Source organism: Manis pentadactyla, chromosome Y (genome assembly GCF_030020395.1).
Source record: "Manis pentadactyla isolate mManPen7 chromosome Y, mManPen7.hap1, whole genome shotgun sequence".
In the NCBI taxonomy this organism is placed as follows: Eukaryota; Metazoa; Chordata; class Mammalia; order Pholidota; family Manidae; genus Manis; species Manis pentadactyla.
Window position 1 is genome coordinate 6,136,993 of NC_080039.1, and position 20,085 is coordinate 6,157,077.

The following is a 20,085-nucleotide window of genomic DNA, read 5'->3' on the forward strand; positions in this document are numbered from 1 at the left end:
AAACATTTACTACTACAGTATGGCACCAGTCATAAATTATCTGCAATTGAAAAAAAATTCAGACTTCTTGAATACAATTTTTATGTATATAATCAATTTACTTTTATGTAGTATAAATATTCATTATACACGTTAATGATAAATTTGTAATGTATTATTTTAACCATTCGTTCCTTATGACAGGTTTTGGTGTACAATCTATTTTGTATGATATAGATATGGCTAGCACTACTCTCATGGGTTCCTATTTGCATGAAATCTGGGTGGGATCTCTTCTTCTTTTAAGTTTAGCCCAGGTTTTTCTTTAGGTTAAAGAAATTCTCTTTTAGAGAGCAGATAGTTGAAATATTTAAACATCTTAGTGGGTCTTTCAATTAGGTCATGTACTCCAGATACATATTTAATTAACAGATATATAATAATTTGTGTTGCTTTTTTCTTCATTTCTGTCTTGGAGCTTTCTTAGTCTTTCTCTTCCTTTCTCTATTCTTCTGTGTTTCACTGATTTTTTTCTATTGGTCAATATTGACTCCCTTCTCATTTTTTATTATATACTTTAAATATTTCCCTGTGTTTACCAATACAATTAAAGGAAATATCTGAGAGTTATAATACTCAATTTCAACTGATACCAACTTAATTTCAAATGATATAGAAAGTCTTCCTCACATCTCTGACCTCTATATTATGGAAGACATTATTTTTATGTAGGGATTAGCAATATCAGTTTGTAATTTATGCTTCTTTTTAAAATTATTTACTAGAGTAAATGGTTTACACATATATTACAGTAGTGCAGTTTCTTATGTTTGTTACATATTTACTTTACCTTGGAAATATATTTTTCAAATGTTTTTTCTCGATATTTATTCTCTTTTCACTACAATTTGAAGGATTCCTGTCATCACCTTGTGGATCATTTCTAGAGTAATTTTCTCAACTTTTGTTTATGTGGGAATATATTAAAGTCTCATTCTAAGAAATTTTTTTCTAGATACAATATTCTTAGTTGTCAGCATTGTCTTTTCAGTATTCTGATATATCATTAGACTCTCAAGACTGCCAGGTTCTTTATGAAAAGACTGCTAATACTCTAGGAACGTTGCGGTACCCCATGAGTGAGAACCATGGGGAGCACACATGTGCTGCTGAGGCCCCGTGTGCCTTGCCATTCCTGGGGTGTTGCCCGTTCCCTGGAAGAGAGAAAGACAGACATAGCAGTCGGGCAGAGGAAGCAGAGAGCAGCTTTTCCCAGCTTCCCTGAAATCTGGGTGGGTGCTGTGGCAGAGTTGGGCTTTAGGGCCCACTCTTGGGACCGTGACTTGGGAGCAGCTGCAAGGACGTGGGCAGAAAGACACGAGATGGGGTGAAGCACAGAAGGCCAGTATGGCAGGGAGAGAAGAAATGGAAAAGGGTGGCAGGGAGGAGAGGCACAGCACCCTTCAGCACAGGACCCTGGGGATGGAGCTGTTCATGGTCACGTGGAAGGGATTTCAGCATCACTGCCCAGATTTCATGATCATTTCCATGGTGAGAACCCTATTCTGAATACAGCTTGCTGCAACAGCTCCCCTCTGGTTTTTCAGTACTGTTAAGGTATTTGATCAATGACCAGATTAAGAGATCAAGCATATGGAGACAATTGACAACAACAGCACAAAGCCCCAACTTCTGTGGGATGCAGCAAAGGCAGTTCGTAAAGGAAAGTATATAGCAAGCCAGGCCTATTTAAAGAAGGAATAAAAATCTCAAATGAATAGTTTAAAGTCACAATTACTGAAAATGGAAAAAGAAGAACAAATGAGGCCTAAAGTCAGCAGAAGGAGGGACATAATTTAAATCAGAGAAGAAATAAATAAAATAAAGAAGAATTACATAATAGAAAAAAATCAATGAAACCAAGAGCTGCTTTTTTCAGAAAATAACCAAAATAGATAAGCCCCTAACTAGACTTCTTAAGAGTAAAAGAGAATCTACACACATCAACAGAATCAGACATGAGAAAGGAAAAATCATGACGGACCCCACAGAAATACAAACATTTATTAGGAATACTTTGAAAATCTATATGCTAACAAGCTGGAAAACCTAGAAGAAATGGACAACTTCCTAGAAAAATTAAACTTTCCAAGACTGATCAAAGAAGAAACAGAAAGCTAAACAGACAAATTAACAGCAGTGAAATTGAAACAGTAATCAAAAAACTACCCGGGAACATAATACCCATTCTCCTAAAAGTTTTTCAAAAATAAGAGAGGAAGGAAATCTTCCAAACTCATTCTATAAAGCTAGCATCACCCTAATACCAAAACCAGGCAAACACCCGACCAAAAAAGAAAATTACTGACCAACATGCCTGATGAACATAGATGCAAAACTACTCAACAAAATATTAGCAAACCAAATTCAAAAATACATCAAGAGGATCATACACCATGAGCAAGTGGGATTCATCTCAGGGATGCAAGGATGGTACCACATTCGAAATCCATTAACATCATCCACCACATCAACAAAGAGAAGGACAAAAACTACATGATCATCTCCATAGAAGCCAAAAAAGCATTCGACAAAATTCAACATCCATTCATGATAAAAACCCTCAACAAAATGGGCATAGAGGGCAAGTATGTCAACAGAATAAAAGCCATATATGATAAACCCACAGTCAACATCACACTTAACAGTGAGAAGCCAAACGCTTTTCCTCTAAGATCAGGAACAAAAAAGGAATGCCCCCTCTCCCCACTGCTCTTCAGCACAATACTGGTGGTCCTAGCCACTGCAATCAGACAAAACAAATAAATACAAGGTATCCAGATTGGTAAATAGGAAGTCAAACTGTCCCTATTTGCAGATGAAATGATATTGTACATAATAAATCCTAAAGTCTCCACTCCAAAACTATTAGAACTAATATATGAGTTCTATATATTCAGCAAAGTTGTAGGATACAAAATTAATACACAGAAATCTGAGGCTTTACTATACACTAATAATGAACTAGCAGAAAGAGAAATCAGGAAAACAATTCCATTCACAATTGTATCAAAAAAATAAAATACCTAGGAGTAAACCTAACCAAAGAAATGAAAGACCTATACCATGAAAACTACAAGACACTCTTAAGAGAAATGAAAGAGGACACTCACAAATGGAAACATCTCATACTTGTGGGTAGGAAGAATTAATATTGTCAAAATGGCCATCCTGCCTAAAACAATCTATAGGTTCAGTGCAATCCCTATCAAAATACCAGCAGCATTCTTCAACCAACTGGAACAAATAGTTTTAAAATTCATATGGAACCACAAAAGACCCTGAATAGCCAAACCAAAGTAGGCCTGAGAAAGAAGAATGAAGCAGGGGTATCTTGCTTCCCAACTTTAATCTCTACTACAAAGCAACGGTAATCAAGTCAGTTTTGTACTGGCAGAAGAACAGAACCACGAACCAGTGCAACAGAATAAAAAGTCCAGATATTAACCCAGACATATATGGTCAATTAATATATGATGAAGGAGCCATGGACATACAATGGGAAAATGAAGGCCTCTTTAAAAGCTGGTGTTGGCAAAACTGAATAGCTGCTTGTAAGAGAATGAAACTGAATCATTGTCTAACCCCATACACAAAAGTAAATTCAAAATGGATCAAAGACCTGAATGTAAGTCATGAACCCGTAAAACATTTAGAAAAAAACAGGCAGAAGTTTACTAGACATAAACATGAGGGACTTCTTTATGAGCATATCTCCCCAGGCAAGGGAAACAAAAGCAAAAATTAACAACTGTTATTATATCTGTAAACTGCGACAGAAACTGTAAAACTTCTGTACAACAAAGAACACCACCAATAGAACAAAAAGGCATCTTAACTATGGGAGAATATATTCCTAAATGACAGATCCGAGAAAGGGTTGACATCAAAAATATATAAAGAGCTCATGCAGCTCAACAAACAAAAAGTGAATAATCCAATTAAAAAATGGGCAGAGGAGCTGAACAGATAGTTCTCCAATGAAGAAATTCAGATGGCCAACAGGCACATGAAAAGATGCTCCACATAGCTAGTCATCAGAGAAATGCAAATTAAAACCAAAATGAGATATCATCTCAGACCAATAAGGATCACCACCATCCAAAAGACATCAACAAATGTTGGTGAGGTTGTGGAGAATGGGGAACCCTCCTACACTGCTGGTGGGAATGTAAACTAGTTCAACCATTGTGGAAAGCAGTATGGAGGTTCCTCAAAAAGCTGAAAATAGGAAGACCATTTGACCCAGCATTTGCACTCCTATTAATTTACCCTAAGAATGCAGCAGCCCGGTTTGAAAAAGACAGATGCACCCCTAAGTTTATCGCAGCACTATTCACAATAGCCAAGAAATGGAAGCAACCTAAGTGCCCATCAGTAGATGAATGGATAAAGAAGATGTGGTACATATACACAATGGAATATTATTCAGCCATAACAAGAAAACAAATCATACCATTTGCAACAACATGGATGGAGCTGGAGGTTATTATGTTCAGTGGAATAAGCCAGGTGGAGAAAGACAAGTATCAAAAGATTTCATTCATCTGTAGAGTATAAGAACAAAGAAAAACGGACAGAACAAAACAGCAGCAGGATCACAGAACCCAAGAATGGACTAACAGTTACCAAAGGGAAAGAGACTGGGGCGGATGCGTGGGAAGGGAAGGATAAGGGAGGGAAAAAGGGGGCATTACGATTAGCACGTATAATGTGGGAGAGGGCACAGGTCAGGCTGTACAACACAGAGATGACAAGTAGTGATTCTACAACATCTTTACTGCACTGATGGACAATGACTGCAATGGGGAGTGGGGGAGGAAATTCATGATGGAGGGAGCCTAGTAAAGATAATGTTCCTCATGTAATTGTAATGATACCAAGAAAAATTTACTTTGACTAAGAAGCACATTTTGTAGAGAGACAATCAAGTTTGCTAGGCTGAAGGTGTGGACTATATTCTTTTTAAGTTTGTGTTTAATACCAGCTGTACAATTCATTGTTTGCATTTAAAGTCAACTCTGATTTGTCCATAGTCATGGTCTCCTCTTCCTCCTCATTAAAATATCTTCGTTTATTGTTATATGTACTTATGTAATCCTTTTAATGCTCAGAAGGAGGAGCACTGATTCCCCCGTTTAACACATTTGGGGTTTGAGGAGAGGTGCAAGGTCATGGTAAGTGGCAAAGAAAGCACTCAAATGCCATTATCCCTGGCATCAGAATCCGTGCTCCTAAATATCTCCCTATGCAAAGTCTCTGCGCCAGCCCCACAAAGAGCAATGGGACAGTTTTGATTATCCAACTGAACTTACTTGGCCATACAGAATATACCTGAACAAATCAAGAAGTGTTATATAGGGGCAGACAAAATACATCCTACTGACATAAGTGTAGGTATAGTTTTTCCCAAAAGGGTCATTTTTCTTCTACCCTATAGCAGAATGAGTCCAGAGAAATGTTATCAACATATGAAGTATGTACATAGTGATGAACAAGCCTTTATCCGTTAAAAGAATGAAAAAAGGTACTTGTACTTAAAGATATGCAGCGGAGTTCTTAATGTTTAAGAAAAAGTGAGTATACAAAATAATTGAGCTAAACTACCAGGTATGCCCAAGTCCTCCTTATTAAATGCAGAGAATGGCCCCAAGGAGCGTGCAATAGCCTCAGCTCAGCTATTCAACGAACCTCTGAGCATGCCCAGAGTTACCATAGCCAAATGTCATATTAGGCTTTTAGTTCTCAGTAAGTTCAAAGAGGAAATATATTTTTAGTCAGATTAATTCTAACATCCTGTGAATTGAATACCTTGACCAGCTGGTTAATGAGTGCATTGACAGAGGAATGAATGTAAGATCAATTGAATCATGGCTTTTCAGTTAATATTCCCTTCATAAAGGAAATCATATTGAAAGAATCATATCGAAAAATCTATATTTGTAGCCAGAAAATAAATTGTTGTCAGAAAATCTTTGCTGAGGTCAGCAACCTGCAGTATGAGGAGTGTTTACTTTTAGGACCTTGCTGGTTTTCAAGAATTTCCTATTTACAAGGCTATTCTGGTTGGCCCCTGGGCAGAAAAGAGATAAAAGTGCATGCCAGGTACTGCTCTCTGAAAAATGGTCTACTTGTAAGACTGGACCGTGGCTGGCATCTGGGACCTTGGTTTTCAGGAGGGTGCACACCTTTCCCGTAACTGATAGGGGTGGCTCAGTGTGTCTAAACTGTTTGTGCAAATTGTATGATTTTGCCCTTAACTCCTGCTTTCCTTCTGGGAGTCTGGGATTTTGGTGTAGGATTGGAAGAGGGCACCTCCGTGGCTAGCCCCCAGTAGGAACCGCAGATCCTGTCTCTAATGGGCTTCCCTGGGCAGAAACATCGCGCACACGTTGCCCACTTTTGCTTCTGGTTGACGAGCGTGCTCTCGGTGACCCCTCAGGTGGAAGAGAGTGAAGGGAAACCTGCCCATGGATTCTTCCAGAGTCTCCCTCGGTCTTCTTCCCCCGTATGTCCCAACTCTGCCACCACGATGAATCTTCGCCAGGTGAACAGCTATACGCTGAGTCCCAGAACTCCTTCTGGTGACTCTCTCACTGTGAGGTGGTCTTGGAGACCCTCAGCAAAACCACGTGCCACAGGCCTTTCACCTCCGCAGGCTTTAATTTGAAAAGCAGCGCAGACTTAATGCGTTTCATCAGAAAGCTGTCGAAAGACTGGGTGTTTACCCCCTGTTCTGACAAGATAAACAGAATGCCAAAGGTATTTTCAGCCTGCGACTTCAATACATACAAAGTGCAGCAAACACTTTACCCAGTAGGAAACTCCGGGAGGGAACCAGGAAGGCAGTGAATGTACACAGCAGAAAGAAGAGTGCACTTCTTAAAGAACAGTAAGACAGAACTGTCATTATTCCTTTAGCCTCGAGGCACAGTTATTCTTTGGTGTGAGAACTGCGGGGAAAAAATCTAAGAAGCCATATGAAGATCCGTTGTGTTGTGGGCTTCTGCAAGTATCAGCTGAGGGAGAATGTGGACAGAACCAGACGGGGCTCCTGTTATTAATGAATGTCATCTTTACAAGTATAATAACATCGTTTTCACTGCAACATCGGTATGTGTTTTGTCTGCTCTTCTTTCTAGGTCCTGAAGGGCTGTTAATATTTGTGAACAAAGGAAGGAAAAACAGTCACGCGGTATATATTGAAATTCAGTTGAAAACAAAGAAACAAAAACAGTGTTCATTGAGATCAGAGCATTAAGGAAAGATGCCTGATATCACATAAAATTAAAGTGCCATGCACAATGAAAATGAAAAGTCATGAAGAGATCTTGTAACAGAATAGAAAATGGTGGAGGACAACAACGCAATGCATATCTCAGCATCACTCTGTGTTTTTTCTCATCCTTTAACACAATGTAGTTTTCAGGATGTATAAAATGCAATGTTCAGACAGTATTTTAACACATTTCATATGGTTTGCTAGGGTGGTCCCAGGAAGTCGGTGATAATTTAAGAAAGAATTTTCATCTAGTGAGAATACCGCGGGAAACTCTTTTCCTTTCCTTTAAGATGCCTGTGGCATTTACTCATCTTCTGCATCTGCCCCCCTAGACCCCATATTTCCTCTGCCAGCCACTTACTACTTTATAGCCTTATAATTTTCCTACAAACTAAATGATTTCTTAATGGAAAGGAGGTTAGAAGATTGGGCTTAAAGGGAAATAGGTTTTGAGAGAGCTGCAAGAGTTTAGGATTAAGAATGAAGAGTGGTTTGAAGACTAGAGATTCTTATCACTAGGAGAGTTGCTCTAAGTGCAATGCATAAACCTATTGAAATGATCTGTCCTTAAATGGGAGGTGATGGAGCCAATAATTATGGCCATCAAAGAATTTCTGTATTGTCATAAAAAGGATTATTTTCCAGTATTCTCAGTCTAGTAAGAATATATAAACCATTTATAACAGAGATTTTTTTTGTTACGTTCCTCTTAGGTGAGTCTATTTGGGTTCACAAAATTCTAAGACTTTAAACTCCTTTATGGAAGGAAAGTGACTCAGTCACTCCTTACTTAGATTTTTCTCCTCGCACCCTCAGACTCTCCTCAATGCTTACTCCATGACAGGAATTAGGAGAAAAGGGTAGGAGGTGATGGGGGGAACCTTCCTTCATTTGTTGCTGTTATAAAATATTAATTTTACTATGTAACTCATAACTGAGAGGTAGATTGTAACTCTGTATAATTTCTGTTCTAGAATTTCCACTGGGTTCTTGTTATTATTTTTATTTATTTGTTTGTTTTGGTATCCTTAATATGCAATCACATAAGCAACATTGTGTTAACTAGATTCCCCCTATTATTAAGTCCCCATAACATACCCCATTACAGACACTGTCCATCAGCATAGTCCACTGGGTTCTTTTTTATAGTTTCAGTTCTTTGTTGAGATTACAAGTCTTTATATTCATTGTGGGAGTATTTTTATGTACTTCAGGTAGTATTTTATGTGCACATAAAACAGCTCCTTTAATATTCTTGCCTAATAATTCCGACAACAAATCATCTTAAGATTGATCTTGGTTGATAGGCCTTTCTCTTAAAAATTGAGCCACATTTTCCCATTGTGTTGTGTAATTTGGTGTTTACCCAGGATATTGTGAATGTTATGTGTGGAGACTAGATTCTGTTTTAGTCTCCTGAAGAGATGATATTGATATTTTATGTATTTTCTTTTAAATGAGGTACATCATTTTCTTGGTTTCAGACTTCATTGTCTGAAACTCCTGAGTTGGCAACGACTCCAGTTTCAGTTCTTTGTGTTATGTTGTGCAGGTCAGGAGCCAACCACAGACCTGAACAAAGTTTACAGAGAGAAATCAGTACACACACACACACACACACACACACACACACACAGTCTCTGTCTCTCTCTCTCTCTCTCTCTCTCTCTCTCACACACACACACACACACTCTCTCTCTCTCTCACACACACACACTCTCTCTCACACACGCACACACTCTCACACACACACCTCCTCTCCAGTGTCAACCCCTTGCTTTCTGGTGGGTGTGGTTCCATGGACTCTGACCTCCAAATCTTTTGGCCAGAAACACTGCAGATTTTTAATAAGGGCATTAAACACTCTGTGCAGAGATATATTTGTTCTGTCCTCAGACTAAAAGATGCAAAAACGGGCATTCCACCCTGCCCCTTGTTCCAAGTTTCAAATCCCATTTTTGTTTATTCTCCTATGCCTCCAAGTTACTATTTTGTATTATTTTTTGGTATTTTTTCACTGAGTTTGTAATTGTTTCCTACAGCATGGTTGGATCTAATAGAGCTACTCAGGCAATCCTAATAGCAAAACTGCTTAATTTTTCAGTTTAGGCATTCTAGACATCCCTCTTTGAAACTCTGGCTTGACACATTTTCCAGTTTACCTTTGGAAATTAGTTCTTTAGTCTCTAATTAAGCTAAGTGTGGGGAGCTGAATACTAACACCCCTGACAAACATAACCATATCCTCATCCCTCTGTGGCACGTGCGACTATATTATCTAACATGGTAAAAGCATCAGCAGATGTGATTAAGTTAAGATCTTCAGATGAGGGATTTACCTGCATTATTAAAGTGGGCCGTAAATGCAATCATAAGTGTCATGCTTTGGCGACAGAAGAGGTTACAGTGGCAGCAGGAGACAGGAAATAAGTGAGAGTTTGGAGTAGTAAGAGGAAGGGGATGAAAAGGACAGTTAGCACAGTACATGTGACATTCAAAAGCAGGAAAAGGCAAGAGAATAAATTCTCCCCTTAAGTCTCCAGAAAGAACATAACCCTGGCGACACCCTGATTTTAGGCTTTTTTAGACTTTAGGTAGTTCTGACCTGCAGAACTTAAAACAATATTTGTTATTTTACAACAATAAGTTTTGGTTAATTCGTTAGAGCAACAATAAGAAACTAATACAAATGCAATCTTGCCTCAAGCAAGTCTGTCAACACCATTTTTCCAAAACTATTTGCTCACTTTGTGTCACTGTCACATTTTGGTAATGCTCGCAGTATTTCAAACTTTCTCATTACTATGGTAATCAGTGACTATGACTCACTGAAAGCTCAGATGATGATTAGCATTGTTTAGCAATGAAGTATTTTCAAATTTAATGTATGTACATTGTTTAAGATAGAAAGCTATTGCATACTGATTAGACTATGGTATAGTGTAAACATGACTTCTGTGAGCTGGGAAGCCAAAGTAAAGTGAGTCGTTTGCCTCACTCTATTGTGGTAGTCTAAAACCATACTTGCATTACCTCTAGAAATTGCAGTATCTCTAGAGGTATACCCGTATTCATATATATACATCTATAAAGGCTATATGTTCAGAGAACCTTTTGGTATATATTCACATATAAAAGGATAATCATACACTCACACACACACACACATATATACACACACATAAATATATGTGAGGTCAAATATCTGACATGTTAGACTTTTAGTAAATACAGAGAATCCAACACATTCCTGTGGAATCATATGAAGTTTTCATTATGCAGTACCACTATGTCACTTGGACTGCACTCAATCTTAGCCAAAAGCCTGAAAAGCAATTAGTATACCATTTGTGATACTGTGGCAAAACACAGATGAATTTAAATATGGCAGAAATTTTCTTAACTGAAGGAGTTATGAACTGATGATCCCCATTTCAACTAAACATAAAATAAGTGGAAAGCACTTAACTAATGTCCACAGCACACTGAACACTCCAGGGCATTAAAAGATACCTACTTTATTTTCAGCAGCTTCTATTTATCAGACAATTGCAGGTTCTTTCCCAGGTAAGATACAGCCTGTTACTTTATTCAGGCATTTGAAAATTCTAACCAGCTAGGGGAGAAGGGGAAGGGAGGCACAGTGGTTGGTCCAACCATTCAGGGAAAGACGCACTATGAACTTATTTTATTTGTTTATTTTTTTATTGGGCAAAGTAGAAAAACTTTGTAAAACAAAGCACAAAAAGTAAAAGTGTGATAGAAAACACCTGATGGTCCTTGATCCGGCAGCTTGGTGTATCTCCTCATTTCACTCGTACAATTGATTGGTTACTGCTTTCATCCACCGGCAGAACACCTGAAAGTAAAACCGAAGAGGAGCAGAGAAATAATACAGGAGGAAACTCAAGACGCTGACTTCGGAAGGGTAGCCGGCAGGGCTGTGGGCTGCCAGGCAGGCCAGACCTTCAGCAGAAGCAGACGGTCTGCAGGAAGGACTGGCCTTGCCTCCCTCGAACTCCTGCAGCACCGAGTCCACGTCATTCTCCATATCATCTGTGTACTGGAAGCAGTGGCACAGCTCACAGATGAGCAATGCCCCCCGTTCAGCCTCTCGAGGGCCTGCTGTGCTCTCCTGAGCTGATGGTCATCCCTGGGGCCTCGTGGGGTTCCCTGAGGGTAGCTCCCCTTACCCTCAACCCCTGTTCCCTTTCTTCATACTCTACATTCTCTCCCCTGGGACCATGTCTGCCTTGCTCACTGTAGGATGCTAGCACCTAACACAGTGTCTGGCAGGGCAGGTTATCCTCAGTATTGAACTAGAATAACTTCCTTGTGTACATGGTTGTGTTATCAGTCAGGATAGACGAAGTCATGCCTTTACAAATAACTCCCAGATCTCAGTGGCCTCAAACACCCAAGGTTTATTTCATTTTCACTGTGTCCATTGCGCACTGCTGGGGTGATCTCCACATTCTTACTTCAAGACCCTGTCTGAGAAACCTATACCATTTGGAAGGCTGTTGATATGACAGCAGAAGCCAGAGAACAAATGGAGAAGCTCACACTAACTCTTCAGTGCTGTTACCTAGAAATACACATGTATTTGACTCATATTTCAATGGCCAAATCTAGTCACACTGGTGTGGCTTTCCACATACCCGGCAGTGCCATCACAAGCAGGGGAGGGGAACCAGGACCTCAGGAGAGCAGTCTCCTGTCTACCCCCCAACCCTCTCCCAGGTTTCTCTCCTGGTTTCCAGACTTGCATTTCCACATTCCTATTAGACATGAACACACGGTTGACCCTCTAATGTTTTGTTTTCAAAACATCATGCCTCCGTCAAGGCCCCTTTTCTTCCTTTCTCCATGTTACCAGATTTAGCCACAGAAGAATCAATGAGCTTTGACCCTTGGCATTATCTCTGCCTTCTCTGATCCCTTGCACAGCCAGCCAGTCAGTTGCCATATCCAGCCAGGGATATGCTGCTTATATCTCAGTATGAACCCTGTCTTATACACTAACCTATTCCTCTCCTGTTCATTGATTCCACAAGTAAGAGCACCCACTGTGTGCCAGGCACAACGGTGGGCTCTGAGATACAGCAGTAGGGAGCTGAGTCTCAGCGCTGGCCTCATGCAGCTGACAGTCTTGTAAAAACGCTCACAAATGACTATTTATGACATTACTTTAGTCGTGGTATGTGCTGTGATGGACAGAAAAGGAGGACATGAAGCCCTCTACAGGGGGCCTGACCTAGCCTGAGGCAATGGAGGAAGACGTCCTGAGAAAGTCCCATCTAAGCAGAGGTCCTGTGGATGATTGGTGTGAAGCGGGTGAGGAAAGGGACCGCATCCCGGACAGAGGAGACCCCGTGGGCCAGGCCTCTGGTCTAGAGCCTCACTCCTTACAAACTACTGCGGGAGCCTCTCCCATAGTCTCCCCACTTCAGCTTCTGACTGCCCAGTGCTGCAAAAGATTAGAAGCAGAGACTATCTTGGGAAGCAAAGGGTTTACCACTGTGTCCGCTTGCACAAACATTTTCAGTGAGTCTCTATTGCCTCAAAGTAAAGTGTCTTTCAAGGGCCTGTGGCCCTTGATGGCCAGGTCAACCCAAACTGCTCACAGGTCTCCTTACATCCCCACACCTCCCCCCTTCTAGCCTTTTCTCTGCCTGCATTGCCTCCAAACTCCTGGGGTCAGGACCCCACCCATTCCTCAGATACCACCTCATCCATGACATTTTATCCTGCAAGTTTATGATAAGTAACTTCTCTCTGTTTAATGTCAATGATCCTTGATCTGACTTTTTCTGTGGTATCTTTAGTGACTAGTGTTTATGTGCATGCCTTATCCATCCCTGAGACCATCACTTCCTCAAATGTGGTCTGGCTGTGTGCCAGGTTTCTGTTGCTCCTGGGGCCTGTCACAGGTTCTGCACAGAACAAGCTGCAGCTGTGTGGCTGTGGGGGCTGTAGCTGCCCCCAGAGTCTGGACTCAGGAACTAGGCAATTTGCTACCCTTTGTCCCCATTTCTCCTTTTCACCTTATAGCAGGTGCCTCTCAGGATGGTTTGAGGGACCTCCTTATTTCTTAGAGGGAAATCCTTGAAGTTCATTCTGTTGTCTCTACTCTCTCTGGAACTTTCTTCAACCTCTCAGTAAGCTTTTGCTGTCTAGAAAAATGCGTGCTCCGTCTCCCTAGCCCAGGCCATGCACTGTTGGCCAGCTTTAACTAGATACATTTCCAGTTCTCTACAGGGTTTGATGGATAAGGATCTCACTGTGGCTTTGTAGACTGCCTGGCTGTGGTTTGAGTCCTAGCTCTCCAGCCCAGTGAACCTGGGACTGGGCTGGTGACTTCTGCTTGCATAAGGGGACTGTTGTGCCCCTGCCCCCAGACAAAGCAGGAAAATGCATTCCTCCAACGAATAATTGGTTGTTATTCCCATCTGTTACTCCCCCATGCTTTGTCTTCCAACCCCCAGCCTTTCTGTCCCCTGGAATGGTCAGCCAGTATCCATTACTGCCACGACTCCATCTCTTCCTCTCTTGCCCATTACCTCCCCTCATCCTCTTGGCCCCACTGGGCCCTCCTGAGGAAGGCAGGGAGCAGGTGCTAGAGTGAAATACCCACGCCCCAGGGGCAGCCTGATTTCAAACTCAAACATTTCAATTTGCAGCTTCTCTTACCTGAAGAAGGTAAGGCTTTCACTCCAGATCCACAGGGCACTCCCTTGGGCTCCCCTGGGTCACACCTGAACCAGTCATCATGTCTGCCTGCCCTGATGCCAGCCACCAATGAGCAGCCCTCAGAGTTCCCTGCCCTGGGCTCACTCCTGTTCAGGCATGCTCACTTTCCGCAGGAGCTGGCAGCAATGAAATGTTGTTTCCGTTGCTGTAGGGGTCCAGCCAAAGCCTGAAGAACTTTTCCCGACTTTGATCCAGGGTTAACTTATTGCAGTTCTTTGCTAAAATACTGCATGGCAGCACAGAAGATCCCTGGAAAGTCAGACAAAAGATTTTAATGGGCAAATTGTGAGCAGCTCCACTGTGTTGTAATCCTGAGTTTGGCAGGCACAGCCTGTGGGACCTTAATAGCTTTACCTCTGGAACTTGGATGGTTAGACCAGCAGGAAATGTGCTCAGGTTCCCCCAGTGCAAACATCCTGGGAATCTAGAGGAAAGCACAGATTTGATGAAATCTTCAGACCCAACATCCTACGGGTGATTTGGGGACAAGTCAGGACTATGACCCAGAACCAAAGATGCTCTTTCCACAGTCTGTTGAATCTGTGCAGCCCATGACTCTGGAAAGCACCAGTTATAATTAGCCATGGGTTTCCAGCAGCAGGGATATTGTGAATAGTGGATAACCTGTGCCAGCAAAGCACTAAGGTTTATAGCATTAACCTGTTCATCCTCATAACAATCCTAGAAAGTGCTCTGACAGCAGAGGACTCAGAAAGGCCCTTATTCCACATGGACGCATGGCGTTGGCGCCCTCAACCCCAGCTCTGGGAGGCCTTGCTGTTTGGACCCAGCTGGCAGCATCCAGCTACAGCTCACACTGTATACAAATGCTGGCGATTACCAATTTACTATGTGAACATTAAGGAAGGGAATGTGTGTGTGTGTGCGGTGTGTGTATTAGGGAGCATACTGTCCCTTTTCTTAATTATCCACACCTAAGAAATGACCAGTGGCTTGGACCTGTGCCTATAAGCCAAGTACTTGATATCGACTCTTTAATGCCTTATGCCAAAAGGAGACACACTGAGTACTATGAAATTCAGACATCTATGAACCACAGACATGCTCATTTTACCTCTGTCCCCTAAAATTGTACCTAATTTTTATTAAAATAATTTTTACAAGAGCTAATATTTCTGAGTATGTCCAATGTGTCGGACCCTCAGCCCAACACATCCATACTACCTCATTCACTACCATAGCCACCCCACCAGGCAGAGACCACCAGTCCCCTCTCGGTTCTAGAACATGGGGAAGGCTCAGAGAGATTAGGAAGTTCACTGAGGTCACTCAGCCAGGAAGTAACAGACAGGATAGACCCCAGGCTTTGTCTGCCTCTAGAATCCATTCTCTTAGCCTCCCATCATGCTGGGGTAACAGTAGTCGACATACTTACAGTTTTAATTTAAAAGTAAAGAGTATTAGAGGCAGAGGGAGAAAAGGGGGGAAACCCATGAACCAAGGGGATCTAGTCTTTCCAGCAGCAATCTTCCCTTGCTCAGAGGCTTCCCAGGCTGGGGTCAGGGAGCTCTATGTCTCACCTCAGCACTTTGCCTTTCTTCAGACTCACTCCCTCCTTCCTGCACTGTGTCAGTCTGCTCCAACAGTGACCTTTCTCCCTGCTTCCCATCCCCTCCTCCATCCTCCCACAGGTACCACTGTGATTGTCGCCTCTTCTCTGTGAGCCACCTAATAGTAATGCATATTAGGAATTTATAAACTTGCTTTCAGAGACACCACAGGAGCAGTGTACAAGTTTTTCTCACATTGTTTTGTCTCCTTATAAGAAAAAAAATAAGCCCACAGTGGCATATAGTGAGTTAAAGGAAAAGTTTTAGGATGATAGCAGCTCATTTTCTGTGAAGCCTTTCCTTAGAATGCCTTTTAGAGAACAGCAGGGGTCTACCCAACACTTCCCAGGGGTGCTCAAAACCATTCTTCCCTCTTATCTTGCAAGCCAGAGCTGGCACAGAAGTAGCAAGCCACACAGGAGAGCCTTGGGGGCTCAGCCCCCACCCCCGGCTTTATTGTCTATGCAGGGAAGACAGTATGCCCCTCTAAGTGCCGCCTGAAACCAGTTCTGTGTCACACACCAGCAGCATTTAGTCAGACAATATGGACATAATTACCAGGTTTAATCTGGTAGGTAGTGGAGGGAAAACAATGAAACAAAAGCCCTACAACGTGGCTTCTGTATTAGGATAAGATACAGGGCCTCCTGCTACAGTGGGGAAGCATCTTGGGGGTCCAGCACCGCACCCCACCCCCACAAATCTGTAATGACTTCTGGATCCTCTTCTTCACCAGGCAAGAAACATTGCAAACTATTTCCTTCCTATGAAAAGCCATTTGTTTTTAAAAATGTTAAGTTTAAGAGACGTACATACATTCTATTTAGCCCAATATAACCCAAACATCATCTCAACATGTAATCAATTTTTTAAAAATTTACTAATGAGCTATTCTGTGTTCTTTTTCTCTGAACTCAGGTGAGTATTTTACAAGCACAGTGCATCTCAGCTTGGACAAGTCACATGTCAGGTGGTCCACTGAGGAGTTTCAGAGCCTGTGACCCTCTAATTACTTCCCATTGCTCTCAAGCAAATTGCACACACCTTGGAGGGAAGGACCCAACTCGCAACCAGGCGTGTAGTATTTCCATGTTTATGAATGTCGATGATACTTAGTGCCTGTTTAGATTTATCTGTTGGTTCAGTTTCTTTAAATACCACTTTTAGTCTGTTTGTCAAATGTTTTATTATTCTCTTTGCAAACATTTGGTGTTTGGAGGGCTTGCCACATTCTTACGGCCAACCACCTATCCATCACCTCCACTGAAAGCCACCTCAAACTCAGCCTGTCCACGACTGAATTTTTGATTTGTAGACTCCTCCCCACCAAAAAAGAAAACAAAATCTGACCCTATCTACAGTCTTCTGCACCTCAGCTGAGGGCCACTGCACCCTTGGGATTGTTCCGGCCAAAAATTTTAGTCATCTGGGTTCTTACATTCTCTCACACCGTACATCCTATCTGTCAGCACATCTTATAGGCTCTACCTTAAAGTTTATCCAGGATCTGCCACTTCACACCAACCTTACTACTGTGCCTGGTCCAAGCCACCACCCTCTCAACTCAGGATCCAGAAGACTTTAAAACCTATCAGATGTGTCTGTCTTGCTTTAAAAATCTTGAGGATTTTAAACCTATGATCCTGCCCTGATGACACCCTAGTTCACACAGAGCAAAAGCCAAAGTATTCCCAGTGCTCTATAAAACTGACTAGGCTTTGCCACCCCTCCCCCACTCCTCTCAGACACCCCATCCCCCACCTCCTTGCTTTCTCTGCTGCAGCCACTTTGGCCTCCTTGCTGTTCCTTGACATGCCAGGCATGCCCTTGCTCTAAGACCTGTGCCCTGGTGAACGTCCTTCCTCTGCGGGCCAGCTGGCTCACTCCTCCCCTCCTTCAAAGCCTGCCCAAATCTCCCCTTCTAGGAAGCAATCTCAGCCATCTATCCCACCCTCTCTCTCCAATCTGCTTCCCACCTCCACATTATAGATCCTTATTATTATGCATATCTACCTTTTTCCCCATAGCCCTGGCACACTCTTCCACCAGATACCCGCTGGCTCACTCCCTCACCTGATGTATGGCATGGGAGGCAATAAATATTTGATGAATGAATGAATTTCTGTTACCCAAAATGAAGTATACCAGTGAAACTTTCAAGAGCTTGAAAATATTTATTAGCTTTCCTTTGGGTTTTTACAAAATAACGCAGGGCCAGTTCTTCACAAATTTATGAAATTGAGAGGATTTATCTTCCTTGCCTTCCCAACTTGTGTTTCAACATTGTGCACCTTCTCTTTTACACATGATCTTGTGTTTACTGAACACTGGTGTAAGCCAATTAGAATGAAGACAGTAGAACAGTAAATGGAAATGTTCTGTTCCTTCACTGTCCAGTGTGGCAGCCACTAGCCACATGTGGTCACTGAGTACTTGAAATGTGGCTAGTACAATTGAGGAACTGAATTTTTAATTTGAATTAATTTAAACAGGCATGGGTGGTGAGTGGCTACCATATTTTAAAGTGCAGCTTCATACTTAACACTTAGAGTCTCTTTAAGGAAAAATACGTCTTTTTACAATGTGCCTTTACAAATATCTCATTTGTCATTATACGAATGAATAAGAAAACCAGTCAGTAGTCTCTCTTTATTTAGAATTCAAAAAGTATTGGAGAAATAAGTGACTTACTGAGAGTCAAATTTTGGGTCAAATGCAATGTTTTAAATTAACTCCAGCATGGCCCTGTCTGGGATCAAGGGAGTCTGGACACAGGTTTCCTCTTGTCTTTTTTCCATATTTCACTGCCAAGATCAGAGCTGACAATAATAATAAGATCCCTTCCCTAAGCACTGAGGCCAACACTGAACATGCACTGTTGTTATCCATAATCCCTTAATGTCCTCACAATAACCCTGTGAGGCTGGAGGAATTATTATTGCCCGTGTGACATGGTAGAGAAACAGGCCCAAGAGAGGGCTTCCTGCCCAAGATGCTCAGTGTGGTATGGAGCCTGTAGGGTGCAGCCTCTCCCAGGGCTCAGATCCCAAATATCTCTAAGATAAATTGAAATAAATCCAAAAGCCTGAATGCTTTAAGACTGAGTAAAGCTGAGTTAGAAGCTCCTTGCTAAATTCCTCAGCATGCTAACAACAGGCAGGGTTCCGTTCACAGGCTAGCAGACTGCAGACCATTAGGCCCTCAGCCTGCAATATGACAGCTAAGAACTTGGAAAACTGTCCCACTCTCAAGTGCTGCACCCTACTATGCACTCTCCTTCTCCCCTGGCAGGGAGGCCTCAGCATTTCATACTCATCCACTAATGAAGAACAGAATCCTTCCCCATTTTATTTTGCATTTCATTTCCAGAGTAATTTGATGTGTATGTGGAGGAGGGCGGTTGTGAGGAAATGTGAACAGTGCTCATTTATTACAGTGTTAATTTAGAGCAGATCTCTCCCAATCCAATTCTGAACATCAGTTTATACCAGTGAGCTCTAAACCTAATGAAGATTGAGAAGGCAGGGCCAAAAGATCCTCTGGGGGTGCCTGCTAAGGAAAGAGACAAACAAAAACTCTAATACAGTCACAGTTTGCCACATAATTTTGACCTATATATAGAAGCCATGATGAAATCTGGGTTTTAACTATCTAGTTTGATGAGGTGTGCTTTTCCAACAATCTGGTGACTACCTTAGCAAGACTCCACCTATGGTCCTGCCCTTGACCTTGTCAAAACTGAACCTATAAACCCTCCAAAATCTCAGGTTCACCATCAGAATTTCTATTCTTCCCTCTAGTACCCTGTATTATTGTCCTATTGCTGCTGTAGCAAGTCACCACAAACTAAGTGGCTTAAGCAACACAGATTTACTATTTCACAGCTCTGTGGGCCAGATATCAGACATGAATAAAATCAAGATGTTAGCAGGACAAAGTTCCCTTCCATTCTGCCGGCTCTGGGTGAGATCCATTCCCTTTTCCAGCTTCTAGAGACCACCTGCTGCACACCTTGGCCCATGTCCCCCTTCTGCCACCTCCAAAGCCAGCAAAAATAAGTTATGTCCTTAAATTAGGTTGCCCTGACCTTCTGTAGTCACATCTGTGCTTACTCTTCTTCTGCTACCCTCTTCCATTTGTAAGGACCCTACGACTGTGTTGGGTCCACCCAGATAATCTTCCTCTTTTTAAGGTTATCTAATTAGCAACCTTAAGTCCCCTTTGCCATGTAACCTGACATATTCACTAGTTCCAGGGAATAGGATGCAGACATCTTGGGGTGAGAGGACTCTTCTAGCCTACCACACATCCCAAGCCCACTAATCTTTCTACCTGCCAGGACCTCAAATCCTACAACATAGAACATTGTCACCCTGTTTCACAGCTTCGCTTTGCTCCTGCCCCAGCCAGACTTCCAAAATCAGTTATTATAATCAAGCC

General features: G+C 42.0%; 1 protein-coding gene across 1 annotated transcript in view; it reads right to left on the minus strand.

The window, feature by feature from the left end:
• Positions 1-11,372, minus strand: part of LOC130682197 (cullin-4B-like) — a 52,127-nt gene extending 40,755 nt beyond the window's left edge. Inside the window, exon 1 of the mRNA XM_057496333.1 lies at positions 11,143-11,372. Coding sequence (XP_057352316.1) covers positions 11,143-11,372 — 230 coding nt within the window. The remainder of the gene's footprint in view (positions 1-11,142) is intronic.
• Between the last annotated feature and the right edge of the window lie 8,713 nt (positions 11,373-20,085).